Here is a 26,746-nt window from a genome sequence, read left to right as displayed (position 1 = left end):
ACCATGATTTAAAACACATGCTTGGTTTACAAAACCATCTCGAGATGTCAACGTTAGCACGTCAGTGAGGTACATCCTTACCTGTTACCTTAGTAATAAGGTTTCAGTACATGATGATTGGATTCTATGAATACGTGATTATTTTCCGTATTTGTTTAGGGCTGCAACCCCTTTACGAATCCTTTCTGATCCATTATATTTTTATTGGTAAATTTCAGAATTGGAATCATCCACGATCCATCCGGTTATCAAAGTCTTTTAAACGAATCTCCATTGTATAGCGATATATGACTCTGCCGTAATATTGACATACGTAATTCTGTATTATTATTAATAATTAGTACTACTGCGTTTGAGCAGGAATGTATATTCTATTTTTTTTAAGTGAGCGTAGCGCAGCAGGTAAGACGAGGTGGCCGAGTGGTTAAGGCGATGGACTGCTAATCCATTGTGCTCTGCACGCGTGGGTTCGAATCCCATCCTCGTCGAATTATTTTCAGTTAGTTGTTATGCTACGTGTAAGCAGTATCAGGTAACCGGGAAATGCAATAGTGAGAAAATTTGCCAGCTATGAGTTACCAAGTTTTATCGTACTTTTATGAAAGGTACAAAGGTTTGTGGGAAATCCACTTTGTTCTACCAAGGAAATGCTCTAGCTCCTCTGGCAACCTAGCTGCTTTTGTCACTGATAAAACCCAAAATATAAATCATAAATAGGTGATCATTATGTGTTTTCAAAAAACGACCTTAAACGGAAGTGCTTACAGGCGCCGTGGCTTAGTTGGTTAAAGCGCCTGTCTAGTAAACAGGAGATCCTGGGTTCGAATCCCAGCGGTGCCTTTTGAATTTCGCAAACTCTATTTCTTGTGTGAGTTGCTCAATACGGAACTAGACAGAAAGACACCAGTAATGCGTTTGTTGAGGACGTAAGGATTTTGTGAAAAGATGACCAATCAAAAGAATGTCTGAGGAGAAGACATAAACAAAATGTGCCTAAGTTACGGCACTGTTTGAGATCTGTGCTCCGTATCATGCCTTGTTTTAAAAGAGTCAGGATAACCTCCTAACTTTTGAAAAGATATTTGGCAGCGGTGGGATTCGAACCCACGCCTCCAGAGAGACTGGAGCCTAAATCCAGCGCCTTAGACCGCTCGGCCACGCTACCCTATGCGGCCATCTAAAAAATGGTTTACAAATTGATACAATATTGAATTTCCATTTCTCGGTTATTGAAATACGAAAGAATCTGTTTTTCTATAAGCGTTTCCTCTCCATACATGACCTGATGGTGTCAGTGTCCACATATACTTTTCATTTAGGCTTAAATAGCCTAAATATGAAACAAATAGACAAAACGTATAAATAATAATAATAAAAAAATTAAGTAAACAAATCCATATTCCTTGTATGTAAAAAAAAAAGAAAAGAAAAAGAAGGTGAGCAATAACTGTGTCCATATTCTTTATTCTGGCCTCCACATTTGTTTTATTTAAATCTAACATAAGCTGGCTTACATATTAAAAACAAGGACATGGTTTAGGCTACTTTATCACAGAAAGTATACATCAATGTGATTAAAAAAACATGAATGTAAGGGTAAATTATTACATGCAATTTTGAAAATCAAGGTGCTGGAGCTGCATGGCGGAATGGATCATATAGATCTTGATTGAAGTCATATGGGTCATATGTTGGAACTGGAAGTACACTGGTGGAAATTTCTTTGTTCTCTGTTTCAAGTTTTAACTTCTCAGGCGGGAGCACTGGTTGCGGTTCGATCATCTTTACTGGCCTGGGAGGACTGTCGATGAGGCAGTCAGGGTCCCAGTAGGGATCACAGTCATACTCCATTCCTTTGATAATTATTGGAGGAGGAGGTGGAGTGGATTTTTGTGTAGAAGGAGGAGGGGCAGACGTCACTGGCTCTGGGGCAGTTACAAGTGGAGACAGGGGCCTCTGGACTGGGTTAAGCTTACAGTTTGGGTGGTAACGTGGATCGCAAAGTACAGGTACCCCACCAGCGGGAAGGTACACAATATGTGGCTTGCATTGAGGGTCTTTTGAATTACACAGGTAAATGACATCCATCTTGGAGACCGGTGGTAAGGTAGGGGGTGGAGGCTGGGTCGTGGGTGGAGGCGTTGGCTTAAGTTGAAGACCAAGGGTATTCTGGTATTTGGGTGCATCAGGGCCATAAGTGAGCTCCAGATGTCGCATCTGCTGGTAAAGCATTCGAAGTTTGTCTATCTCATAGAGCTAGAAGAGAAAAATAGAAGGTTTAACCAGAGAAATAAAGCTATTTTGTGCATTTCAGTAGATACTTCTGTTTTTACTTATAGTGTATATTGCTGGGTGAGGCAAAAGCTTAAAGGGAAAGTTCACCCAAAAATGAAAATTCTGTCATTATTTAAATCACATTCAAGTCATTCCAAGTCCATGAGTGTTTGGTTAATCTTTGAAAACTTAGAAGATCCAAAACTTAGATTAAACTGCTCAATTTTATGGTTTATTTTGTGACGCCTTTATAACCTATTGTATCGTCTAAGTTTTGGTTACCTGGACTTTCAAGAGAGGGACAGAAACTTTTCAGATTTCATTAAAAATATCTTCAGTTTTCGTTTCCAAGAGTAACCAATGTCTTATGGGGTTTGGAACGATACAAGGGTGAGGAAATGATGACATAATTTTAATTTTTGGGTGAAGTCACTATCCCTTGAAGTACAGATATAACTTAAAGAATAACTCAAAACAATATGTTTATCAGTTATCAGAATCATAATTTGAGGAATAATTATTAATATTTTACTAAATGAATAACATTGGATTTATTTGATTAGATTTAGACCAATTTATTTAATAGGCATCATTCATTTGATCAAGAACAGCTATTTACTGCTAAGACTACAAGTGGATTTTTTAAAATAGATAATAAGTTATAATAAAAAATGTTCTTCTTACCCCTTCAGTGTGGCCAATACTGCTGTAGTAACGATAGTAGGACTGAAAGTCTGGATTTTTGCGATGCCAGTTGGGGTCATTGGCTCTCCTCGGACGTGCATGTGCCAGAAAAGCATGGGCTTGTTCAGAGTCAATGCTGACGGCTGGATTAGATGCTGCAAGAGAAATTAGTAAAAATGCATAATTAAAATAGCTATTATGATAGATTAGTCTAGAAGACAATTTTCATACGCGAATGGTGTTGCACTGGCAAAAGTGAAGGCACTAAATGTAATTTGAGATATTTCAATCTTACCTATGTCCCTGGAGACTTTTGCTAGAGATGTGGCCTGCGACACTGCGAAAATATTTTAAACAATATATAATATATATATATATATATATATTTAGCTGAATATTCATTTCTTGAGGGTTTGGATATAAATAATCATACCTGGCAGAATTAACAAGCAGTGCAGAGCCCCAAAAAGGCACAGCAGATATGTCACCTGAAAACAGTTTTTTGAATGATTAACAATCCTTATTTTACCATACAAACATTAAAATAGATCTCCTACAACATTTCCTCAACTGATTAGTCTGATCTGTTGAAATTCACTAGTCGATGTTAATATAAAAAACATGAACTACATAGGTGTTTATGCTAGATTAACTTGAATACATTCTAATTGCTATAACAAAATGGCATGTAAATTAAGGTTTATACATCTAAGCATTTGGTTTTGCATGTAACTGACTAACTTCCTAACTTTGAAAACTGAAAGACACACAAAATCACTCACCTTCTGCCTCATCTTTGGTCTCTGTCCAGATATGAGAATTTCAAATGGCAAAGCCTTTAAATACTGGACTCAATACCAGCAATTGCATCCTTACATTTTATTGGCTGTGGAAATCAAGAAGCTCCACCCTTCTGTTTTACCACCCAGTTTATTTTTACACACACTTTAAAATCATTTAAAACTTGTCACCTACTTTATGGACCAAACAAAATAATAAAAGCTCAACTGAAACTAAAGGTCAAAAACTTGTAAAATGTATATTGTGTGTGTTCCCCCTTTTTATTTACAGTCTCAGTTACATACCTAGGTTTTGCCAGTAATGTTTTACAGAAACTTGTTAGAACAGGTACATCTGCAATTTGTTTGATTGATCTTATGGCATAAATCACACCATTAAGGGATCTATTTATGTATATGACATGCTGTAAATCTATTCCCTCTGGAGTGTTTTTGGTACAGGGTCGAGAAGTCATTGCTTCAGCACTACATAGTTTCAACATCTCCGCTGTCTGGTTTGAAAAATAATTTAGATGTGTGTGTTCAGGTGATGATAACATAAGCACCCCTGTCTTTAGAGACGCCGCACAAAATTAAACCTTTACTGCAACAGAAACAGCTGGAGCTCTAATTTTGGACTCAAGAACAAAAAATATATCTTGAACCAAATTCCTCTTGAAAATACCAAATCTTCTGAACTTTTACACTGATGATTTCAAAATTAGGTAAAGGTTTAATATGTTAATTAAGGAAAGGGGCTATAAGTCACAACTATGTTTTTGCATTTCAGTTTTTTCCCCATTATGTATTATGTTGCACATGTGGCGGCAGGAGAGAAGAAGGATCAGAACACTTTAAGGCGGAGAAAACTAGAGAGCAGTTTGCCAAACAGGTGTGATCGAACAGAGCTGGAATCTGAGATATGCAGGAAAACAGAGGGTAGCTGACGATGATAATGATAAAATAACAGCAGGACTCAGCATCAAGCTGTTATTGCACAAAGGTCCTGTGCATTCAGCCTCTGTTCACTCTCATCCTCATGAGAAATAATGAAAAATGATCCCGTCAAGTAAACCCTATTAATCACCCATTTTTTACATTCACCCTTCAGTGCAGTCATTCAACTATCCCCTGTTTGTATTTGTCAAAAGCAAGATTCAGTTTTAAGTTCTGAACATTTTACCTGAAGACAAATGTAAACATTGAGCGAGCAAGTAAGGCATATTGCAGTGTTTTGTGATTTTACCTGACTGACAACTCATTCACCTATTACGCTTTGTGTGCCACCTATAGACTTCAGAACCTTTCATCTACATCAAAATACATTTATAAAAAATAAAATAACTTAAAATCATACTTTACACCCATTTGCTGTTAATTTTGAGAGTAGCTTTGGCGTCGTTGTCGAGGAGCAGTTCATGCTCCAACTCAGTAGATGGCAATAGACGTTCCTATCAGTACAAGCGAGTTAACGAGGAAGAACAAACCGGCTGTTTACAGTTATGAAGCTAGCAGTGATGAAACATTTGAGCAGTTAAACGACTTAATTTTGTCCTATTTCAGAATACTAATGACGACGGAAGAGAGAGCAGACTGATTTTTAATAATATGAAAAAGAATCGTGTGTGCTGAAGAAAATGATAAGTCAAATTTTCATCTTGTCATCAAAGGGAGATCATCTCATATATAAAGACTGTATCCTTACAACTGTCTTATTAATTTGTTAGATGTATTGTGTTTAACGTTACACTACAGGTAAAACGTTTGGAATAATAAAGATTTTTTAAATGTGTTCGAAAAAAGTGTTCACCAAGGCTGCATTTCAGTTGGTTTAAAATACAGTAAAACACTAATATTGTGAAATATTATTACAATTTAAAATATAACTATTTAAATATATTTAAAATGTAATTTATTCCTGTGATGGAAAAGCTGAATTTTCATCATCATTACTCCCCGTTTTCAGTGTCACATGAAGAGAAACTGAGACTTCTTTCAAAAACATTAACATAATAGAATTATTTGAATGGTAATTAGTGTGTATCTCTCTGGTTGGTAGTGATTGGTAGTGTGTATATCTCTGGTTGTAGTGCCTGCAGTGCTTTTAGGAGTCATGTGCCAAAATCTTTAATAATTTCTACATATTAGTTTTTCTTAATTCTGTGTGTTAGTTCGAGGAGAGGCCAGTAAAGACTCCATCAATGTATTCTATGAGATGGTCACAGCTCTTAGTGGGGATCAGCCTCCGGTTGTCATGGTAATGTTTGGGCATCTGATGTCTGACTAGTTGTTTTAAAAATAGAATGATTTTGCAGTGCATTATTTTGACTATGTGCTTACAATTGTTTATCTTGTTGCAGACACACAAAGATCTTCATTTCATCCATGTAAGGCAGGGTGGGCTTTACTGGGTGGCGTCCACCAAGACAAACCCATCCCCCTTCACCATAATTGAGTTCCTCAACAGGTTAACACATCTTTATTTTATGAGTTATGCCATATTATTTTAATTATTACAGCTATTTGTTACCTGTGTAGATGGCATGATGATAAACAACTGTTTTATATCTCTCAGATTAGCTGCTCTTACAAAGGACTACTGTGGCAGTTTGTCAGAGAAATCAGTGCGGATGAATTTTGCTCTAATTTATGAGCTGCTGGATGAGATGGTGGTAAATGTTCTCATCCTTTCATTTTTGTTTTTACATTAAACAAATATTTCTTAAAAGCACAGCAACACTATATATCCTTCTTCTATGTCTCTGATCATTAGGACTTTGGCTACATACAGACAACCTCAACTGACATACTGAAAAACTTCATCCAGACAGAAGCTGTGTCATCCAAACCCTTCAGTCTCTTTGACCTCAGTAATGTTGGTCTGGTAAGTTATTGTTGTGTTGTTGTGGTCTTTTATGGCATCTTGTTATGTTATGGCAAGTTTTTTTTCTCTCACATGGTTTATTTCTAAATATATTAGTGTTTTTTTGTTTGTGTTTTTTTTTTTTTTTTACAAAAAAAGACTGGTCTCCATTATAATAGTGTATCTTACTTTAAAGCAGTGGTTCTCAACCTTACTCTTATTTAGGAACTAGGAGTGGCAATATATTAAATAAAATCATTAAAATCCATAGTTCAAATAACAATATTCTTTACGATTTACACTTTTGATTACCAATTAATTTACATGACTTGATTACAGGTTTTCTTTTTAATAGTTTTGTACAAATAGCCATTTCTACCCAATAAAATATTTTAGAGCTTGACAAAATGTAAAAACATTTTCGTTGATTAAAGTAAAATAAGATATACAAAAACTTAAACTAGCTGAACTAGCTAAAATAAAATATTATTTCAGCTAGTTGTCAAAGAAACATTTCTCATTTACATTTAGTTTTACTTGGAGCACTTAAATAACCTAAACTAAAATAATAATGAAAAAAAAAAATAGAAATATAAAATTTTAAAAAATACTAATTATAATGTCATGCAACAAAATTACTAAAAGTTTAACTAAAATTAAAATGAAACTAGAAAATATGAAAATAAAAAGCTAATTCAAAATATTAATAAAAACTATAATAGTATCTAAATGATGCCAAAATAACACACGCACACACGCACACACACGCGCACACACACACACACACACACACACACACACACACACACACACACACACACACACACACACACACACACACACACACACACACACACACACACACACACACACACACACACACACACACACACACACACACACACATATAAAATGTTCAGGACAAAAAAATAAGTTATTTTTCCTTTTTGACTTTATGACTTTTCTTTTAGAAGAAATATGATTTCAGACTAAATATTGATTTTTAGCTGTTTTATCATTTTAAATCTTGATTTGTCTTATTTGAATACATTTTAAGCAACTTTGGAAGTGTGCCGAGTACCCATAGTGGGACCTAGAAATTATCATACCTAGTGGGACAAGGCATTGGTTATTCACCAAAATTAACCACATAACCCTTTTTAAATCTTAATAAGTAAAACATTTTAATTTTTTATATTTTGTAGTTTGGGGCTGAGACACAACAGAGTAAAGTGGCCCCCAGTGTTGCAGCCAGTCGTCCTATAATGTCCAGTCGAGGAGAGCAGGTGAGTTTTTCTTGATTCCTCAGTTTTACATGTGATGATCTTGGGAAATTAGTATGTTTATATCTCTCTCTGGCTGCAGGGTGGAAAGAATGAGATCTTTGTGGATGTGATAGAGAGGTTGTCTGTGGTTATTGGCTCCAATGTGAGTACAACTTGAATTGTGTTTTAAAATAAAACTGCTAATTGCTTTCTTCACTTAAATCGCTTATCTTTTACATTTTATGCTTCTTTTAAGGGAGTTTTAATGAAAGCAGATATTCAGGGAGAGATAAGAATCAAATGCTTTCTTCCAACCTGTTCAGGTGAGTTGTCTACATCTTGCGGCCCATGATAATGCAGATTGTGAAATGATTTTCCCTTCAGTCATAGTATGTTTCTTTTCTTCATCCTGTAGAGATGCGGATTGGACTGAATGAAGAGCTTAATATTGGAAAGTCCCAGCTAAAAGGTTGAGTATGCAACACTGATCAATACACACACCACACATATCTTTCATTAATGGTGCTGTAAGTGATTTTTGAGAAACGCTGTTGAAAAGTGGGTTGGACCAAACACCACAACATAGTTGTAGCGGATCAGCAGTAGGGGGCGTGTCAACTCATGACGGGTGAGGAGAGACAGTGACTGTAGACAGAGAGATGGCTGAGAGACATTACAAATGAGAAAAGTCAGAGGAATATCACTGGAAAAACAAGGGTTATGATCAGGCAACAGCTTTAGGACCCATGTTAATATTAGAAAAGCTTTCCAGTGCTGGAGAGACCGAAGTGGGAAGCTGGAAAACGGACACAGAGATTGCGTTGTTTCTGCTCCATACGTGAGTAACATTGGTTTTGCTATGATTCTCAGAACCAAGATATGCTGTTGTTGTAATGCTAGCTATAGTAACAGGACAGTTTTTAGTGTCATTGTTTGTCTAGCAACAAACTCTTGCTTTTATAGTCTTGTACAGTATATTCATTTTCGGTTCTTCCTTGTCATTCGTTATTCATCTTTGCTTTATTTTTTCACAAAGCATTATTTTGCATCATCTCAGCTATGATAAAGAGACATCCACTTTGCATTGCATGTTTGTGCATTTTGGGGGTAGAGCAATTAAGGGAGGTTTGTTTGGGTTGATTTCGAATATCAACCGGGTTTCTCAGAAATCGCTTACTACACTTTTAAACGTGATTAAATCTGTTTCCTTCTATTCTTCAGGCTATAGTTCAGCTGTGCGTGTAGATGAATGCAGATTCCACCAGGCTGTTAAACTGGATGAATTTGATACTTTCAGAATATTGAAAGTTTGTCCCAGCCAAGGAGAGGTAAATTGTCGCTACACACACAGGATTGCACTTTAGTGTAATTCCTGCATGGATAGTTGATGTTTTTTCCTCTTCAGCAAACAGTGATGCAGTATCAGCTGTGTGATGAGCTGCCGTGTGCACCACCATTTCAGTTATTCCCCTCTGTAGAGAAGGATTATGTCAACAGGTCTGTAAACTGATGTATATTTCATTTTGTCCTTTTCATACCTAATGTATTTGCAATTGTGAATTAATTTGAATTTAATTTTAAATGAAATTAATTAAAATTAAAATTAATATAAATGTAATATATAGAGATTTAATTATTATTATTAAGATTTGAATTGCTCTATTTATTATAAATTAGTGACTTTGTCATATTGCATAAAAACCTCTCGAATGTGGTATAACTGTAATTATTGCTTTAATAGATTTTTCTTTGCAGGGTGTTGATCTTTCTTAAACTTCGCTGTGATCTTCCACCTAAAAGGTTAGTCGACATGCTGCATAATGCATATAATAAGCCATACGTTAGTTGAGTGGGGAAAATTACATAATCCATCAAAATATGTAAATAATAGCACACAGTTACATCACAAGTAATTTCTTTACTTTTTTTATACAGTACGGCCCTTAATGTTTCCATCACCGTGCCAGTGCCTAAAGGCTCTGTAAGGTCAGATTATGCATTGCCATGATTATTAGTGTAATTCCGTTTTATGGACGATGTATAACCTCTTATGCTTCACCATCCTGTACAGTATGTCTCAGGAGCTCAGTAGTCCTGATCAGACTGCAGAACTGCAGCCGAAGAGCAAAGCCCTGTTTTGGGAGATCCCACGTTTTCCAGGAGGAGCGCAGTTGTCTGCACTGTTCAAGGTGATGTTATAATACGAATATTTGCTTGACGCAAATTGTCATCAGTCACTGATAATGTTTATTCTGATCCCACAGGTGGACGTTCCTGGTCTAAGCTCTGCCTCTTTATTGGAGGTCGGCCCTGTCAGTATGTCATTCGAACTGCCCAAACAAACCTGCACGGGCCTTCAGATCCGCTTCCTCCGACTCTCTCCAACTCAGACAGGACTGTCACAACGTTGGGTTCGATATGTCACTCATTCTGACTCTTACACCATACGGATATGACCTAACCACATGGAACAAACATTTAATATGTACAGCACATCGCTAGGCATTGAAGAAACCGCTTTGTGCCTCACCAATCCACAGAAGTTTATTATTATTATTTTGTTGGGAAATCAAATCAGTGATAATATATGCATATGAACAGATTTACAGGTTTTTTTCAATTTTTGTTTTATTTGAGAGAGAGTGAACCAACACATCTTTGGAGGTACAACAGTATTGTGTCCAGAATAACTAAACAAAAAGTGAAACACTGTCCATTCCTGTTTTAATTCAAATAAAATGAGCCCATTGGTCTATAAATATCAAATAAATGACTAAAAACTTTGTTTTGTTGTCGTATTTTTAATTAAACTGCAGGTATAAGAGTGTATTCATTATGATTAGAAGCTAACAAAGTCTAAATTATGAGATTAAATTCATGACGAGGCAAAATTATAAGAGTAAAAATCGGTATTAGGATGTCATATCAATGACTTTGTAAATCAGCAATTTTGTCATTTTCTTCTCATCTCATAATTATGACTTTCTCAGAATTTGTCATAACTACATAATTTCAACATTTTGTGTATTCTATAAGACTTTAGTATCTCATAATTATGACAGTATACCAATTCCTATATTTTAATCTCACTTATGACTTAGTATCTCATTATTTTGACTGTTCTTGTCATTTTCATCTTTTAATGTCATAGTTATGACCTAGTATGCCATATTTTTGACCTTATTGCATACTTGACTCAGTATTTCATAACTGACTTTTGTATCTTATATTTATTATGATTTACTAAGGCATGTTTTTCTTATTTGGCAGAAAAGGGCTTCATAGTTTCACTGTGAAAAAGTGGATGGTTTGTTTCTCTCTTCTTTTAGGCCTAAAAATCTAGTCTGACATCTCATCTGTGTGCAGATCTGTCAAAGTCCCTCATCAATTTAAACCAGTGTGTTGTGAAACCTTTGCAGTGTTCTACCTTCAAGCTATAATTCTAAAGAAAACACAACCATCTTCCACATAAATGGCACACCCAAACATTGATTGTGGAGATATTACACTGTCTGGTACATAGACTCAGAGAAAATATCACTCCTTTTATGCCATCACACAATGCTTCTAAATATATATATAAAAAATGCATCAAATGTATGACATGTTCTCACTGCTGTATATTTTAGTTTGGGAAAAAATATATTGTGTGACTATACTAAATGTACCATAAGTATATAATTAATAAATAACGTACTTAATATAATCAATAAAAATAAATAGATATTATTAATATGTATAGTTCAATAAGTATATTAAAAAATAAATAAAATAATACTGTGAAGAAAATAGATAAAGAAAATAATTTCTTTACTGTGATTCTGAGCCGTGTATCTACTGCTGCAACTCACGTGACCCGCCCGTAGCTCCGCCCACCGCCAGGGAGTGATTGAACACCTACAGGAGCTTCTGTTTACACTCTGTGCCATAGCTGTGTTTTCCTCTACAAATTCCCACAGCCAATTCCTCCCTCATAATGGGGGACAAGGCAGGCACCCGGTGAGTATTTTTTAAAGCCTCAGGCATCAAAAAAAATGTTTTTGTGATCATTATTATTCAAAATATGAAGCGAATAGTAGGAAAGCTAATACTAGCTGGATTGTAAATGGACGTGGTTGGATAACCTGACTGAGCACGATGGAGAAATAGCACCTAATATGCACGTTTATTATATTAATATATTATATTATATTCTTCATAATTTTGTTAGAAATGTCTTTTAAGCATTTCCAAAGTCTTCATTAGAAGTCAGTTCATCATTTAGCATGCATGTGGCATAGCCAGGCAGCTAACAACAGCTGCTCATGTAAGGTCTATGCAGAATTCTCATTCTGCTCTTTCTAATTTTTTCATGAATAAACAGTATTATTAGTATTGTCTAGCATTATCGTGGTATTACTGGACTTTGCGAGCAAGCAAACAAGTTCTCCCAGTAATGCCATTTGTTGCTCTCCACCACTTGTTTGCTCTTTTGGTTCTTGCCATCTGCTTCACTTTAAAAGGCTACTTTCCACCTATTTGTACAAAACGATCTACTCTGATAATGTCTGTGATTATTCATGCATATATTCCTGTTGTTCTACAGGGTATTCAAGAAGTCCAGTCCTAACTGCAAGGTAAAACCTTTCTCTGTCACACTATCACAGTTTTGGTTTCCACAAGTTGTAGTTACAACCCTGTCTGTTTTCACAGCTTACAGTATACCTGGGGAAAAGAGATTTTGTGGATCATCTTGATCATGTAGACCCTGTTGGTCAGTGACTTGAGATAAAAAGTTCAGTTGTATTTAAATGGAGAAGTAAAGGTATTTAAGTTCACTGACATACAACATATTGTCCTTCTGCTACAGATGGTGTGATGCTGATTGAACCTGAATATCTCAAAGAAAGAAAAGGTGAGCCGGAAAGCATCTTTGGCTTTGCTGTTTGGTATGAATGAAAATTTAATTGACACTGACATTACAATTCTGACTGATACCGATAAGCCAATAATTATTTTCATGCCATGGCCGGTAACCGATAAATCGAAGATAGTAAAATTCTATATTGTTTTTAATTCTGTATTGTTCTAAATAATAAAAACCTAAAATTTAAAATCGATAGATAAGTGCTTCAAATTAATTTTTAGCATCTCAAACATAAAGTACAGTATTAAATGTGATTTTGTTTCTAAAGATTACATTAACAGTGTTATTAATTTAGTAGTGTTTTTAAAGATTTAAGTGAGCATTAGATGATGGCAAAGGTAATCTAAATGTAAGTATAGGGAAATTAGTGTGCACAAATAAATTATATGATACTGATATATTGTGCATCCCAACTGTTTAGTTTTCCAGTTGATAAGTTTGTAAAGTTAATATCATATAGAGTGTTTTCCATACTTATCTCATGTTGCTTCACATCAAATGCAAATGATGTCCCACTTGTGGTGTTTCTGTAATAATTCCTAATACTTTATTCGATCCTTCTTCCAGTGTTTGTGACTTTAACCTGTGCTTTCCGGTATGGCCGCGAGGACCTTGACGTTTTAGGGCTCTCCTTCCGGAAAGACCTTTACATCTTCACTTTTCAAGCCTATCCTCCTATTCCAGAGGAAGCCAAGCCCCACAGCCGTCTGCAGGAGAGACTTTTGAAGAAACTGGGCCAGAATGCTTATCCTTTCCATTTCACTGTGAGTTTCTCCCTGGCTTCAAGAACACAGGCTATTACTGCAGTTTATATTTGTTAGAGATTTCAGAGATATATTAATTATTAATAACATATTAATTTATATTATAAATATATGATTAATTAATAATTTAATAACACTGTTAAGTGTTATACTTAGCAAGTATTATTTTTTTTACATACTGTTAAAAGATACATACAATTTTAGTTAATGTTAATTTCAACATTTACTCGGATCAATCGTATCTGTTATAATATTAATAATGCACTGTGAACTAAAATAAATATGAACTTTTTTTTTTTAACTAACATTATCAAATGTTAGTGAATGCGTTAAAAATATATTACTCATTGTTTGTCCATGTTAGTTAATGCATTAACTAATGTTAACAAATGAGACATTTATTGTAAAGTGTAAGTATCAGCCATTTATCAGTTATCAGCTGTAACATGAAGATAATTATGGCTTTGCATCGGCTGGTAATTTTAATATTGGTACAGCTCTCCTAAATAGGAAGTATTTGATCAGAGGGTGTGTGGAGTGTATATTTAAGTGGAAATATATTTTTCCTTTTTTCTAGATACCTCAAAACTTGCCATGTTCAGTTACCCTGCAGCCCGGGCCTGAGGACACAGGAAAGGTATTATCACTTATACACCGCTCCTTTTAACACAACAAACTCCATCTAACACCTTCAGATTTGTCACCCAATTTTGCACACATCCTGTTTGTAAAGCTTGGGCAAACTCTTCCTTTGTTTACCTCCGTCTTTCTCGCTCCAGGCCTGTGGGGTGGATTTTGAGATCAGGGCTTTCTGTGCCAAATCGATGGAAGACAAGAATCACAAAAGGTTTGATTCTCTGCAGTTTTCCTTCCTTTTTTGACCCATTATCATTTGTTTTTAATGGAAGCATTTGTTTTCAACGTTTTCTCACAATTACATTTATGTTAAAGTTCAGACTTTTTTTCTTATTATTGTGAATTTACAACTTACAATCGCAAGGTATGAATTCGTACTTGCAAATTTATAACTTGTTTCCTCAGAAGTTTTTTTTTAAATTCTTAGTTTGTCTTTCTTTTGTTTCCGCCACAGAATAACAAAATAAAAAAGGTCATTGTGAATTCTTATCTTACAGTTAAGACTATTGTTTTTTTTTTTTTTTACAATTGCAAGTTTATATCTCGTAATTGCAGGGTATAAATTACTTTTTTTTCCCCCCTCAGAATTGCAATTTTTTGGGGAATTCTTAGTTTACATCTCGCAATTCTTTTTTTTTCACTTCTGCCCCGTAATAACAAAATAAAAAAGGTCATTGTGACTTTTTATCACAGCTGAAAGTTTATAACTCATAATTGCAAGGTATAAATTCATATCTGCGAGTTTACATCTTGAAATCCTAATTTTTTCCTCACAACTGTAAGTTTACTTCTCAGAAGAGTTTACTCTTTGCAATTTTGACTTTTTTCTTCAGAAGTTTGATTTTAGATCTCGCAGTTCTGTTTTTTTTCTTCTGCCATGGAATAAAAAAATAAAAAAGGTCAATTGCGACGTTTTATCTCACAATTCTGACTCTTTTTTTTTCACACAATTGCGAGTTTATATCTTGTGGCGGAAACAAGCTTCCATAGTTTTCAGTGTAAATCATTTTAGAAAAGAAAGTTTAGATCTTATTTGAATATTATTATTTCTTCCTCAACAGGAATTCAGTGCGACTAGTGATTCGTAAAGTCCAGTACGCCCCTGAGAAATCCGGCCCACAGCCGATGGTGGAGACGACGAGGAGTTTCCTCATGTCAGACCGATCTTTACACCTAGAGGCTTCATTAGATAAAGAGGTAACACTGTTCAACACAGATCAGTCCTAGTTAGAAATAATGAACCTGTAATTAACCTTTATCTTCTCACACAGCTGTATTACCATGGAGAACCCATCAGTGTTAACGTCCATGTTACCAATAATTCAACCAAGACTGTCAAAAGGGTTAAAATATCAGGTGAGTTGAGCCATCAGCCCATCTATTGTTGTTTTTAGTTTGACATTATTTTCATATCAGTCTCATCATCTATGATCTGTTTACATATTATTACTGTTCTGTTTGCATTTGTGTCTCTACAGTACGACAGTATGCTGATATCTGTCTCTTCAGTACAGCGCAGTACAAATGTCCAGTGGCTCATATAGAGACGGAGTAAGCATATTTTATTTAGATTATATAGATGTTGGTGTTTTGAAATGATTCTCTGAACTTTTAGTTGTCATTTATTCAAGATTTATGATTAAGATGTCATTGGGATAACAAACCTGCCCAAAAGTGACATGACAAAAACATGTCTGTTTGCTGACTTTCTAATGATGTGTACATGGGTAACAATGTCTATCCGTGTTCTGCAGCGATCAAGTGGCATCCAGCTCTACATTCTGTAAAGTGTACACACTCACACCCACTCTCAACAACAATCGAGAGAAGAGAGGGCTGGCGCTGGATGGAAAACTCAAACATGAGGACACCAACCTGGCGTCCAGTACTATGTGAGTTTTACTGTACTTAACCAGCTAATTTTACCCATATGCTCATTGGCAGGCTACTAAGAAAAAAACATATAAAACTTGTTTATTTTTTTTTATAAAATTGTAATGTTGTAGAATTACAAACATACAACATGTTATTAACATATACAGGCATATGTGAAAAGCTCAGGCTAGTTAACCAAATGTTAAAAAAATGAAAAGTTTCCTAAATTCTAAAGTAAATGAGACGTAAGTAATCATCTTGTGGTTATAGTCTACTCTAAACTACCGTTCAAAAGATTTTTAAAATGTCATAATTATTCTCACAAGAAGACTGTATTTATTTGATCAGAAATACAATAAAAACAGTAATATTGTGAAATAGTAGTACTATTTAAAATAATTCTTTTCAATTTTAAATTATTTTAAAATGTTATTTTTTCCTCTGATGAAAAGCGGAGTTTTAGTGTCACATGATCCTTCAGAAATCATTCTAATATTCTGATTTGCTGCTCAAGAAACATTTCTTTTTCTCATCCGTGTCGAAAATGTGCTTAATGTTTTTGTGAAAACAGTGATCCTTTTTATTCAGGATTATTTGATTAATAGAAAGTGCTAAAAAACGGAATTTATATGAATTAGATTTTTTGTACCATTATAAATATATTACTGTCACTTGATCAATTTAATGCATCTTTGCAGAATAAAAAAAAAATTCTTTCTGACCTCGAACCTTTGAACAGTAGTGTACATTAAATCACATGACCCTATTCACTTTCTTAATACACATTCCTGGTCTTTTTGTATACAAATCATCAGTCCTTTATTTCAAGAAAGTAGGTTTCATGTTGACTTGAATTCTTTTTAGGATAAAGAGTCGACTGACTGATTCTGTTTGTGTGTTTGACTACAGTGTGAAGGATGTGAGTAATAAGGAAGTTCTGGGTGTCCTGGTGTCCTATCGGGTCAAAGTCAAACTGGTGGTCTCCCGTGGAGGGTGAGTCATGTGTCACACCTGCTTCCTCTCTACAGTCACACACAGGGGAGCAGTTTTGATTGGTTTGTTGTCCTCCACACAAAGACTGTTACGTGTTGCTGCTGTTTTAGAAGTGATAATAATCAATCAGTTTTTATCTCACATGTGGTTCATTGTGTATGTATGACTAGTGTAGGTTGACTAGTTTATCTAGACTTTTTTTTTTTCTTCTATCATTTTCTTGGTTTTGATATTTTCAGCGGAGGTGATTTACTTAGCGTGCTGTGCTTTAGCTGTTAAAACTCTCTTCCAGGATGGCGTGCGAGCTTTATATTCCCTCCCCGATCTCTCGCCTCTCTGTGCTGCTTCGTTCTGGTTATTGAATCATTTTGTCACTCTCCCATTGTTTTATGTGTTTCTCTCTGTCTGTTTCCTTCCCCTCCATCTGTCTGTCACGTCAGGCTTTTAAGCAGCTTGCTGGAGAGGTAAATACATCCATTGTGCATTCTGATGGCTTGCTGTAGTGTCTCTAGGTTTGCCATTATAAAGGAGATCTGCATGGTGTTCAATGTTCTGCTCAACTTGACCCTAGTGTTTCCTGTCTGATTTCGATAGTTAGAGCACTAATCTTAACACACACATGACACGCCGTGAATGGATGAATCTCACTAAGAAATGTCTAGGTCACATTTTACCTTAAAATCCAAAGAACTACATGTTGTAATGTAACAATCGCCTATTTTGGGCCACTGATGAACCTATATTACACTGATCCTGTGTAGAATCAATATTATTTTGTTTACTAAAATAAACAAATTAAATTCTGTAAGGTACTTTACAAATGTTACAAATGTAGTATTTGAATCGAATATGTTTTATTATTTGATAAATATGATAAAACCCCTTCACATGATAAAAACTGGATGAAATTTTAAGCATGGCAAATTGTGATTTCCAAATTGCAAATATTTAATAATCAACTTTCCCCTTGAGGATTACAGTATGACATTTTCAATGGAAGTGAATGTGGCTTAATTGTCATAAAAATGTTATAATCCAAAAAATCGTATTCTACAATATATACCAATCTACTGTTCACATGTTTGGGGTCAGTAAATTTTTTTTTTATGTTTTGAAAGGTTCTTACGAACGGTTCTTCTCTCTCATCAAGACTGCATTTATTTGCTCAAAAATACAGTAAAAGCTGTAATATTGTGAAATATTACTACCATTTAAAATTAGTGGTTTCTATTTTAATATATTTTAAAATGCAGTTTTATTCCTGTGATGCAAAGTTAAATTTTCAGCATCATTACTGCAGTCTTCAGTGTCACATGATCCTTCAGAATATTTTTTTCATGATTCTTGAACAGCATCTACTTGAAATAGAAATATTTTGTAACATAATTGCCTTTTACTGTCACTTTTGATCAATTTAATGCATCCATGCTGAATAAAAGCATTTCTTTCTTTTCAAACGAGTATGTATATATACAAACAAGCACATTACAAATTAGTTTTGATTTTGTGGTGAAATATGGCCCAGTCAGTTCATGAGAGATTTGCCCTCTTAAGAGCTCTTCCACGCCTCAAGTTTTTCAAATAATGTCTGTGTTGGTTTTGTTTTATCTCTCTTTCATTCAGGGATGTTTCGGTGGAACTCCCTTTTGTCTTAATGCATCCAAAACCTACAGACAACACCCTTTTCCAGTCAAACTCTGGTTTGTGTCAAACACAAAACATCACATTGATTGCACTGAACTAGGTTGTGTGTAACTGTCAAAGTAATAACACCTTCATTAATCATTTAATAATAATACTCTTTTTGTTTAACAGCTGCTCCAATGTTGGATCCACCGATTGACACCAACTTGATAGTGTTTGACACAAAGTAAGCAAGAATTTTTAATATCAATATTATATCAATATTATTATCAAACTTAATGATGAGATTTCCCTCTCGTTTTAAGCTTTGTTTTGCATGTGACTCTTTCTAACAGCAGTTTAACCCCAGATGACGACATCGTATTTGAGGACTTTGCTCGCTTGCGGTTAAAAGGAATAATCGACAAGGAGGAGGACTGCTGAATTTTTATCATCTCATTCACCAAGAACAGAATCGCTTCACATCAAATTGCGCTTCTCTTGTCTCCCTAAGGGTGTAACATAGAAATAATTATTCTCATCACATTACAATTCAAGCAGTATTTGGACATTTAATTGGGGGTTTTAAGTGAAGTAAATCACTTATTAATATACCTGTCTGAAGCTAAGGAGGGGATTCCAGGGAATTTCATAACTTTTTGAATAGGCATGTGATAATTATACTCTATTGTGCCAACTGTTATGTTATGAACAGCAAGCTAATCTGTAAAGATGGCTATATTGCTCCATATTTATTCCTTTACAAAGACCGTCTTGATTTTCCTGTGATCTGTGTACAATAATAACCCCTGTGCATTACACAAAGATGGACACGGGCCATGCATGTCTCTCTGTGCTGCTGTGAGGATCATATGCGATTGAGCAAATATTGTCTTTCTGCAGGTTGTAAATATATGAAAGTGCTGCTTTTAATTTGTTGGGCTGCTGCATATGGTAAAAAAAGAAACAGCTAATGGATGTAGAGATTTAACATCCCTCAGGAGAAAGGAAATTTGTTGTTTTAACAGTTTTCATAATCACAGGATACACTGTTTGCCATTTTCTTTTAAATCTTTTTTTATTTAATTTTTTTAATAAAACAAATAAAATACAACATGGCTGTGTTATTAAATTTGGGATATTAAGAGCTTTAAGCTTTATTGCTAACTTTTGAATTAAGCCTTTCCCTAAGAAAATTAAAGGTTTTTGCTCTCACACTGCAACAAAAACAGATTTTCTTACAGTTTTCCAGCACAAATAAACATTCTTAAATCAAGATATTTACTAAAGAAGCAAAAATACTTAATATCTCAAGTCTTGTTTAACATTTGATCAAAATGAAATGAGTTAATGTTTACAGCAAGAAAGAAAAAAACGCCAATGGGGTCAGAAATTTTCACTTTCAAAGATTATTTTCATCCAAGACTTGACATCTGAAGATATTTTGCTTCTTAAGTAAATGTATCTTGATTTAAGAATGTTTAGATGTTTGTACTGAAATACGACAAACAATGTGTAAGAAATGTTTTTTGTTGTTGTTGTGGTGCTTAAATGCTTACGGTAAATTATCTCAAAGAGTGTAGGGGGGAAAAATAATCAGAAACATCATAAAATTCACATTCCTAGATAACTAAAGTTACGTTTGTTTCAAGAAAGAGGACGCTAAATGTTCGGCACTGTCGGTTTGATATCAGAGCTGTTGTTAGTGTTAGTTACACACGGTGGAGGGCGAGACCTGGCCCGATACCGCTTCTTCAGTCGACCAGCCAAACGTTGCCATCTAGTGGACGATATAATGAATTGCAAGTAACTTACGAGTAAAAGCATTGAAGAAGCAATACTAACATATCACGGTATAACATTCACCTTTCTTGTGTTGCATTGTGCTTATTAATCCTCTCGGCCTCCTGTTTTTTCTCCTCTAACCAGCGGTCTATGAGTTCCTCCTCCTGGAGTTTTGTGGCAGCCATCTCCTCGGTCAGTGTGCTGTGCTCCCGTTTCAGTGCTGTCAGTTCCTTTGATTGACACTCCAGCTGATACTCATATTCCTCCAGATCTGACTTCAGGCAGGAAGCCCCCTGGGCCAACAAAACCGCTTCGGTCCTGTAACGGGCAACTCTACAGCAGGAAGACATGATAGGAACCCTATTAGTACTGCTTGTCTTGATGACTTTATCATCTTTTTCAAGATGTAACTGGCTGTTTGACCTACTGTGAGTGACAGTATTGTAACTCTGCCTCCTTCAGGTATATATTGCTGGTCAGATCTGCGATTTTCTGCTTGAGCTTGAAAAAAGACAGATGTGGAAGGGTATTCCATGGTTAGTAGTGAGGGACTGATGTACTTATGTATGTATCACACACACACACACACACACACACACACACACACACACACACACACACACACACACACACACAAACACACAGAAAAGTTTGGAAACAATACTATTTTTAATGTTTTGGAAAGAATACTATTTTTAATGTTTTGGAAAGAAGTCTCTTATGCTAGTCAAACCTGCATTTATTTGATCAAAAAAATGCAGAAAAAACAGTAATATTGTGAAACATTATTACAATTTAATATAATGGTTTTCTATTTGAATATAGTTTAAAATATAATTTATTTCTGAGATCAAAGCTGAATTTTCAGCATCATTACTCCAGTCTTCAGTGTCACATGATCCTTCAGAAATCATTCCAATATGCTGATTTATTATCAACGTTGGAAACAGTTATGCTGCTTAAGATTTTTTTTCAGGATTCTTTGATGAATAAAAAGTTTTAAAAAAAGCATTTAAAATAGAAATCTTTTCTAACAATATACATTTCCGTTCAGAAGTTTGCGGTCAATATTCTTTTGTTTGAAAAAAATAAATTATAATTTTATTCAGCAAGGATGTGTTAAATTGATTAAAAATGATATTAAAGATTTACATTGTTAGAAAATATTTATATTTTGAATAAATGCTGTTCTTTTTAACTTTTTATTCATCAATAAATCCTGAAAAAAGTATCACAGGGTTTAAACATATACAGGTCCTTCTCAAAAAATTAGCATATTGTGATAAAGTTCATTATTTTCCATAATGTAATGATAAAAATTAAACTTTCATATATTTTAGATTCATTGCACACCAACTCATTGATTCATTGACTGCCTTCTGGACAGCAGTCAGGTCGGCAGTCTTACCCATGATTGCGGTTTTGAGTAATGAAACAGGCTGGGAGTTTTTAAAAGCCTCAGGAATCTTTTGCAGGTGTTTAGAGTTAATTAGTTGATTCAGATGATTAGGTTAATAGCTCGTTTAGAGACCCTTTTCATGACATGCTAATTTCTTGAGACAGGAATTTTGGGTTTTCATGAGCTGTATGCCAAAATCATCAGTATTAAAACAATAAAAGACCTGAAATATTTCAGTTGGTGTGCAATGAATCTAAAATATATGAAAGTTTAATTTTTATCATTACATTATGGAAAATAATGAACTTTATCACAATATGCTAATTTTTTGAGAAGGACCTGTATTAAGCAGCACAACTATTTCCAACATTGATGATAATTGAGTATCAAATCAGCATATTAGACTTTCTGAAGGATCATGTGACACTGAAGACTGGATTAATGATACTATACTGAAAATTCAGCTTTGCATCACAGGAATAAATTATATTTTAAAATATATTCAAATAGAAAAGCTATTTTAAATTGTAATAATATTTCACAACATTAATGTTTTTTGTGGTATTTTAATCAAATAAATGCAGCCTTGGTTAGCATAAGAGACTTCTTTTAAAAACATCAAAAAATCTTACTCATCTCAAACTTTTGACCGGCAGTGTATATGTATGTATGTATGTATATATATATATATATATATATATATATATATATATTTAAAGTCCTTGATAAAAAAAAATCAGAAAGATTAAGCATAACAGAAAACTTAATAAAACTTAAATTACAATGTTATGCATACAATCTCTAGATCTAGTGGGGAATAATATATGAGTTTTAGTAATAAGGCAGTTTATCAGTGATGTTTATTGATATTTCTCTCACCTGTTGATTAAGAAATTCCACCTCATTCACTCTCAAATAAAGTGTGCCGCCTTCATTTGGGCATCTGGAGTATCTGTTTTCTTGAACTGAACTGAATCAAATATAACAGCACACAAAACATGTGTGTCAAGTACTTACTCCAGATATGTATAATGTAATTCATGCCAATAAGTCAAGAAATGAAATCAGTACAATAATAGATTTCACGCGTTGTGTTACCTGCCTTGCCAGAGTTTGATATGAAAGTCCAGCATCTCCTCCAACCTGGACACTGTCAGAGCATCCAGTCATTACTGAAGCACAGCCATACTTATAGCTTGTTTATGTACATTTGACAGCATCTGTAGGCTATTAAACTCACCCTTATCAAAGAGGCCAGAGAAAGGATCTCTCTGCCTACAGTCTCTGTGAAACAACTCCGCGCGCACGTGACTCTTCCAAGACTCCATGTCTGCTCGAGCTTAGATGGACAATTCACCTATTTCTCACTTTCGAATCTGGTCAGATGTATCATTACATCGTTTTTCACATTAAATATAACTTGCAGCCCTATACAACCAATTTCTGTGGAAGATTTTCTCCAGATGTTGCGCAAATCGCTTTAATTAGTAGATAAACATTTCCTTGTTTAGTTTTCTCTACGGTAGTCGGCAGATTTCGCGTTTCTATTATTTTTTGTTCTTCTACGGCTTCCGTACTTCCCAACATACTGATATACGAGTGTTTTGTGTATTACAGTCACTGGTTAAATATCTCGTCAAGTTAACTATCGTTGCTTAAATATACATGTAAGTAAGTAGACTTAAATTATTTTACAAACATACATGTCTGAAGTGTTTTTTTTAATTTTTTAATAATTAAACTCGTATAGCTAACGTGTGTGTGCGGTGGTGTTGTCTGTTGCAGTTAATTATGCATGTTCAGGTAACTTTAGGAGTTGAACGCTTGTCTTTTGTATGTTTGTGCTTTATGTTTTCTCTGTATTCTGTAGGTTGTGTGCTCGGAATGGCTAATGACAGGCTGAGAGCGTTAGAAGATGTGGAGAAGGAGATTGCTTTAGTGCTGCAGAGCGCAGGTTTGTGTAAGACTTAAACCAGCTTAAAATAGTTTTCTAGACTTCGCTGATTTAGGCTAGTTTGCTAGTCTGTCCAAGCTGGTTTAGCAAGAAAACCTCCTTTAAACCTGATTTAAACCCAGCAAACTGACCAACTGGGCTAGACCTGGTGACTAGCAAACCAGCTTTGGCCGATAGAGGCTTTTTTTTAATTAGAGGTTTTGTAACTGTCTGTCATTATAAATATACCTGCTTAAACCTCAACATTACAGCTTTACAGTGTTAGGATTTATTATTTTGTATATGTTTATCTAGTATACAGTTTGAATGGTAACAATCTGTCTATCAGGAACTATTGTGCTGGAGCTTTCTAAAGAGAAGGCCAATGCCAGTTTATTAGACCGACAGCTGAATCAGTTCCAGACCTCCATTAACAGAGTTGAGAATGAACTGAGTGCACAGATCCGATATCTGACACAGGTGTGTATGTGTTACTATCTATCTATCTATCTATCTATCTCCATCCATCTATTGTTCCATCCATCCATCCTGATCTATCACTCTAATTTCATCCATCATTCCATGCATTGTGCCATCCATTCTTCCATATCTATCAAAACATATAGCATTGGAGAAAAACTTTGACTGCCTCTGTGATGCACTAACTTTTTTTCATGTTTTCTAAATAAAGGTGGCAACAGGTCAGCCTCATGAGGGATCGACATACTCAGCCAGAAAGGACTGTCAGATGGCCTTAAACCGTGCAGATTATGCCCGTGTCAAACTGGGAGAGCTGGGACGTACCTGTGAGATAATGCTTGATCCACAGACGTAAAGACTTTAAATGGACCGTTACTTTGTAATATTTGCCAGCTGACTTCATAAGTGTCTATATGTTTCATGAACGGTCTGAATACCATCTAAAAACAACACTTTCCACAAACAACATCTTAGGAAATCTTGTATGACAAACCCAGTGATTTGCTTTGAATATCTTCCCTGTGTTGTAATAACACCAAAGCTTTTGTCTTGTTGAGAAATGTTATAGGTGTGAAAAAAAATAATTAATAATAATTTTTTTTCACTAGTATTTTATTGAAGGGAACATAAGACTCTCCATTCATTATCTTGTGTTGTTCATCACTGTGGTGATAATATCAAGTACACAGCACAAGGGTTGCAGGGTGTACATCAATAAAATAATAGACATTTATATTACACACACACACAAAGATTGGAATTCAAAAAAATGTCCACCATACACACACATTCAACATGAACACAAGCTACTAACATAAACCCATTGTTTTTAGTGTCTTATAGCTCATTGATCAGAAGACAACCATTAAAGTGAAGACATTTAGCTTGTTTTGTTTATTTATATACTAGGGAATGTGGAGTCAAAGTTTCATCCCTTAATGTTCTGAATATTTATGGAATTTAACAACACATGACATGAATATATATGCACATGCTGTTCTTCATTAGAATATCAATATATAAAGTATTTAAAGATGAACTTCCAAATGTATCAATGTCAGACAACATAACAAAGCAAAATCTCCTCCTAGGTTCTTGAGAAGTCTTCTAAAAATAAATAATTAGGGAATAATTGGGAGTTGAATTTGAAATGGTCTGGGTTTATGTGACCATGTACTCCTGGCGCTTGTTAAGGCGAACCTGACACAGAGACACTGCGCCAACTCCTACGTAGATGGCAGCGGCAATGAAGCAGTTGATTCCAACTTGGTTGTAGAGTCCGTAAATTGTCTGTGGTGGATTCTTACTGTTGAAGAGAAGACGCATTCACGAGTAAACTTTTGCATGTAGAAATGTCATATCAGCTCAGGATCTGCCAGTTCTCATTCTACTCAAGAAGCCTATTCAAAATGTGAGCCCTTATCATACTTATTATTATTTGATCAAAAATATAGTAAAAACATTAATATTGTGAAATATTATTAACATTTAAAAATAACTTTTTTTATTTGAATATATATTTAAATCTAATGTATTCCTGTAATGGCACAGCTAAATATTTTGCTGTCATTACTCCAGTCTTCAGTGTCACATGATTCTTCAGAAATCATTCTAATATGATGATATGCTGCTCAAGAAATATTTTTTATTATCAACGTTGAAAACAGTTGTGCTGCTTAATATTTTTTATACATTTATATCTATAGGTATCTGGAACATTACATTTAAAGATAGGGGAGAGTAACTCACTCATCACGGATGTCTTCCTCAGTAAAGGGAACATCTTCGATCAGCACAGCGGATTTTGCACTGAAGAAGATTCCCAACATTGACTGAAAAAAAGTGCATAATTATTAAAACAGGGTTTGTTAAGAATATTTAATATTAAGACATTAGGTGGAATTAATTGTGAAAGAGCACTCAATATGATATCTATCTATACATAAAAACAAAAAAGGACGGAAAACATGGTCAAGTGAAGGAGGTAAAGAATAGCTTCAAGGCCTTTACATCATATGATCTCAACACCTGCTGTTTTCTGATATAGTCTGCTGATAAATAGGTGACTGAACATGCAAATATATTACTATTTTACGCATTTATCTTATCAGAGAAGATCCAAGTACGCCAATATTCACTAATATTACATATATAGGCAAAATATTCCTGTCGTTGGGGATGAATCCCATTAACGTTAGCTACAACTAGCAAGCGATGTCACGAAGACTATAATCCTTACCAGCATAACGACACCCCAGATGCTTAACACGATCCCACAGGCGGCCAATTTGGGCCCACAGAATAAAAGCGACGGCATTTTATCTGAGATCGCCCACAGTTTCTTCCTCTCAAAACTGGAAAAAAATGATCCTACATCCAGTCGTCATCCAGGATGACAGCCTGCCTCTAGCCTTCTCTCGACCCAATCGACGCGATGTATATCGGCGGCATTCGGGTTTGTTCGACTAGTTCCGTAAGCTTTTTCGG

The 26,746-nt window shown here is 34.9% G+C and overlaps 6 protein-coding genes and 4 non-coding genes across 24 annotated transcripts; 6 read left to right on the top strand and 4 right to left on the bottom strand.

The window, feature by feature from the left end:
- Positions 1-58: 58 nt before the first annotated feature.
- On the top strand, positions 59-190 carry LOC143750759 (U8 small nucleolar RNA). The gene has a single exon (XR_013207197.1). It is a non-coding gene; the product is annotated as a U8 small nucleolar RNA (small nucleolar RNA).
- A 216-nt stretch (positions 191-406) lies between these two features.
- On the top strand, positions 407-488 carry trnas-gcu (transfer RNA serine (anticodon GCU)). The gene has a single exon. It is a non-coding gene; the product is annotated as a tRNA-Ser (tRNA).
- A 278-nt stretch (positions 489-766) lies between these two features.
- trnat-agu (transfer RNA threonine (anticodon AGU)) lies at positions 767-840 on the top strand. The gene has a single exon. It is a non-coding gene; the product is annotated as a tRNA-Thr (tRNA).
- A 243-nt stretch (positions 841-1,083) lies between these two features.
- Positions 1,084-1,165, bottom strand: trnal-uag (transfer RNA leucine (anticodon UAG)). Its single transcript has one exon. It is a non-coding gene; the product is annotated as a tRNA-Leu (tRNA).
- A 279-nt stretch (positions 1,166-1,444) lies between these two features.
- and3 (actinodin3) lies at positions 1,445-5,189 on the bottom strand. 3 transcript variants are annotated; one of them, XM_077242764.1, is made up of 5 exons: positions 5,095-5,189; positions 3,392-3,446; positions 3,254-3,295; positions 2,959-3,113; positions 1,445-2,256 (listed from the first exon to the last, which is right to left on the bottom strand). In XM_077242764.1, the coding sequence occupies exons 1-5, from the start codon at positions 5,155-5,157 to the stop codon at positions 1,624-1,626; spliced, it is 948 nt and encodes a 315-aa protein (XP_077098879.1). In that variant the 5' UTR covers positions 5,158-5,189; the 3' UTR covers positions 1,445-1,623. The 3 variants fall into 3 exon arrangements, with proteins under 3 accessions (XP_077098879.1, XP_077098881.1, XP_077098880.1); XM_077242766.1 differs by having other exon boundaries at positions 5,100-5,184; XM_077242765.1 differs by having other exon boundaries at positions 3,741-5,162.
- Positions 5,190-5,193: 4 nt separating this feature from the next.
- Positions 5,194-10,649, top strand: ap4m1 (adaptor related protein complex 4 subunit mu 1). Its single transcript, XM_077242763.1, has 15 exons — positions 5,194-5,432; positions 5,909-5,994; positions 6,098-6,204; positions 6,313-6,409; positions 6,511-6,621; positions 7,806-7,886; positions 7,966-8,028; positions 8,122-8,188; positions 8,281-8,334; positions 9,087-9,193; positions 9,271-9,362; positions 9,621-9,665; positions 9,801-9,851; positions 9,937-10,054; positions 10,130-10,649. The coding sequence occupies exons 1-15, from the start codon at positions 5,375-5,377 to the stop codon at positions 10,319-10,321; spliced, it is 1,329 nt and encodes a 442-aa protein (XP_077098878.1). The 5' UTR covers positions 5,194-5,374; the 3' UTR covers positions 10,322-10,649.
- Positions 10,650-11,735: 1,086 nt separating this feature from the next.
- Positions 11,736-19,776, top strand: arrb2a (arrestin, beta 2a). 10 transcript variants are annotated; one of them, XM_077242748.1, is made up of 16 exons: positions 11,736-11,864; positions 12,451-12,481; positions 12,558-12,618; positions 12,715-12,759; positions 13,339-13,535; positions 14,113-14,172; positions 14,315-14,382; positions 15,233-15,368; positions 15,443-15,527; positions 15,650-15,722; positions 15,926-16,063; positions 16,956-17,039; positions 17,480-17,503; positions 18,663-18,739; positions 18,855-18,909; positions 19,022-19,776. In XM_077242748.1, the coding sequence occupies exons 1-16, from the start codon at positions 11,842-11,844 to the stop codon at positions 19,104-19,106; spliced, it is 1,242 nt and encodes a 413-aa protein (XP_077098863.1). In that variant the 5' UTR covers positions 11,736-11,841; the 3' UTR covers positions 19,107-19,776. The 10 variants fall into 10 exon arrangements, with proteins under 10 accessions (XP_077098863.1, XP_077098862.1, XP_077098866.1 ...); XM_077242747.1 differs by having other exon boundaries at positions 19,019-19,776; XM_077242751.1 differs by having other exon boundaries at positions 19,033-19,118.
- On the bottom strand, positions 19,715-23,383 carry LOC143749995 (uncharacterized). 2 transcript variants are annotated; one of them, XM_077242757.1, is made up of 6 exons: positions 23,087-23,383; positions 22,945-22,996; positions 22,726-22,816; positions 20,875-20,948; positions 20,529-20,780; positions 19,715-20,442 (listed from the first exon to the last, which is right to left on the bottom strand). In XM_077242757.1, exons 1-6 carry the CDS (start codon positions 23,172-23,174, stop codon positions 20,325-20,327), a joined length of 675 nt encoding a protein of 224 aa, XP_077098872.1. In that variant the 5' UTR covers positions 23,175-23,383; the 3' UTR covers positions 19,715-20,324. The 2 variants fall into 2 exon arrangements, with proteins under 2 accessions (XP_077098872.1, XP_077098873.1); XM_077242758.1 differs by having other exon boundaries at positions 20,197-20,442; positions 22,949-23,105.
- Positions 23,384-23,395: 12 nt separating this feature from the next.
- med11 (mediator complex subunit 11) lies at positions 23,396-25,142 on the top strand. 3 transcript variants are annotated; one of them, XM_077242759.1, is made up of 4 exons: positions 23,396-23,513; positions 23,717-23,800; positions 24,129-24,259; positions 24,471-25,142. In XM_077242759.1, exons 2-4 carry the CDS (start codon positions 23,731-23,733, stop codon positions 24,612-24,614), a joined length of 345 nt encoding a protein of 114 aa, XP_077098874.1. In that variant the 5' UTR covers positions 23,396-23,513; positions 23,717-23,730; the 3' UTR covers positions 24,615-25,142. The 3 variants fall into 3 exon arrangements, with proteins under 3 accessions (XP_077098874.1, XP_077098875.1, XP_077098876.1); XM_077242760.1 differs by having other exon boundaries at positions 23,420-23,517; XM_077242761.1 differs by lacking the exon at positions 23,396-23,513 and adding an exon at positions 23,592-23,649 and having other exon boundaries at positions 24,471-24,853.
- On the bottom strand, positions 24,881-26,702 carry rnasekb (ribonuclease, RNase K b). The gene is made up of 3 exons (XM_077242762.1): positions 26,499-26,702; positions 26,009-26,091; positions 24,881-25,565 (listed from the first exon to the last, which is right to left on the bottom strand). The coding sequence occupies exons 1-3, from the start codon at positions 26,574-26,576 to the stop codon at positions 25,421-25,423; spliced, it is 306 nt and encodes a 101-aa protein (XP_077098877.1). The 5' UTR covers positions 26,577-26,702; the 3' UTR covers positions 24,881-25,420.
- Positions 26,703-26,746: the final 44 nt, after the last annotated feature.

Source organism: Siphateles boraxobius, unplaced genomic scaffold, assembly GCF_051911475.1.
Source record: "Siphateles boraxobius isolate OS27281-9 unplaced genomic scaffold, OSU_SipBor_1 25, whole genome shotgun sequence".
NCBI lineage: Eukaryota > Metazoa > Chordata > Actinopteri > Cypriniformes > Leuciscidae > Siphateles > Siphateles boraxobius.
The sequence above is the reverse complement of the archived record's forward strand: the minus strand, read 5'-3'. Positions and strand labels throughout refer to the sequence as shown.

Excerpts from the sequence above, each read along its gene's own strand:
- and3 (XM_077242764.1), bottom strand. The coding sequence starts at position 5,157 with ATGAACTGCTCCTCGACAACGACGCCAAAGCTACTCTCAAAATTAACA. Across the intron at positions 3,447-5,094 it reads TAACAGCAAATGGGTGTAAA|GTGACATATCTGCTGTGCCT; the intron begins GTATGATTTTAA and ends AACTGTTTTCAG. Across the intron at positions 2,257-2,958 it reads GTATTGGCCACACTGAAGGG|CTCTATGAGATAGACAAACT; the intron begins GTAAGAAGAACA and ends TTTCTCTTCTAG.
- ap4m1 (XM_077242763.1), top strand. The coding sequence starts at position 5,375 with ATGATAAGTCAAATTTTCATCTTGTCATCAAAGGGAGATCATCTCATA. Across the intron at positions 5,433-5,908 it reads TCATCTCATATATAAAGACT|TTCGAGGAGAGGCCAGTAAA; the intron begins GTATCCTTACAA and ends TCTGTGTGTTAG. Across the intron at positions 6,622-7,805 it reads ACCTCAGTAATGTTGGTCTG|TTTGGGGCTGAGACACAACA; the intron begins GTAAGTTATTGT and ends TATATTTTGTAG.
- arrb2a (XM_077242747.1), top strand. The coding sequence starts at position 11,842 with ATGGGGGACAAGGCAGGCACCCG. Across the intron at positions 12,482-12,557 it reads AGTCCAGTCCTAACTGCAAG|CTTACAGTATACCTGGGGAA; the intron begins GTAAAACCTTTC and ends CTGTTTTCACAG. Across the intron at positions 14,383-15,232 it reads GAAGACAAGAATCACAAAAG|GAATTCAGTGCGACTAGTGA; the intron begins GTTTGATTCTCT and ends CTTCCTCAACAG.
- LOC143749995 (XM_077242757.1), bottom strand. The coding sequence starts at position 23,174 with ATGGAGTCTTGGAAGAGTCACGTGCGCGCGGAGTTGTTTCACAGAGAC. Across the intron at positions 22,817-22,944 it reads ATCAAACTCTGGCAAGGCAG|TTCAGTTCAAGAAAACAGAT; the intron begins GTAACACAACGC and ends TATTTGATTCAG. Across the intron at positions 20,781-20,874 it reads TTACAATACTGTCACTCACA|AGTTGCCCGTTACAGGACCG; the intron begins GTAGGTCAAACA and ends TTCCTGCTGTAG.
- med11 (XM_077242759.1), top strand. The coding sequence starts at position 23,731 with ATGGCTAATGACAGGCTGAGAGCGTTAGAAGATGTGGAGAAGGAGATT. Across the intron at positions 23,801-24,128 it reads TTTAGTGCTGCAGAGCGCAG|GAACTATTGTGCTGGAGCTT; the intron begins GTTTGTGTAAGA and ends TCTGTCTATCAG. Across the intron at positions 24,260-24,470 it reads AGATCCGATATCTGACACAG|GTGGCAACAGGTCAGCCTCA; the intron begins GTGTGTATGTGT and ends TTCTAAATAAAG.
- rnasekb (XM_077242762.1), bottom strand. The coding sequence starts at position 26,576 with ATGCCGTCGCTTTTATTCTGTGGGCCCAAATTGGCCGCCTGTGGGATC. Across the intron at positions 26,092-26,498 it reads TCTGGGGTGTCGTTATGCTG|TCAATGTTGGGAATCTTCTT; the intron begins GTAAGGATTATA and ends ACTTTTTTTCAG. Across the intron at positions 25,566-26,008 it reads GAGGAAGACATCCGTGATGA|TAAGAATCCACCACAGACAA; the intron begins GTGAGTTACTCT and ends TCTCTTCAACAG.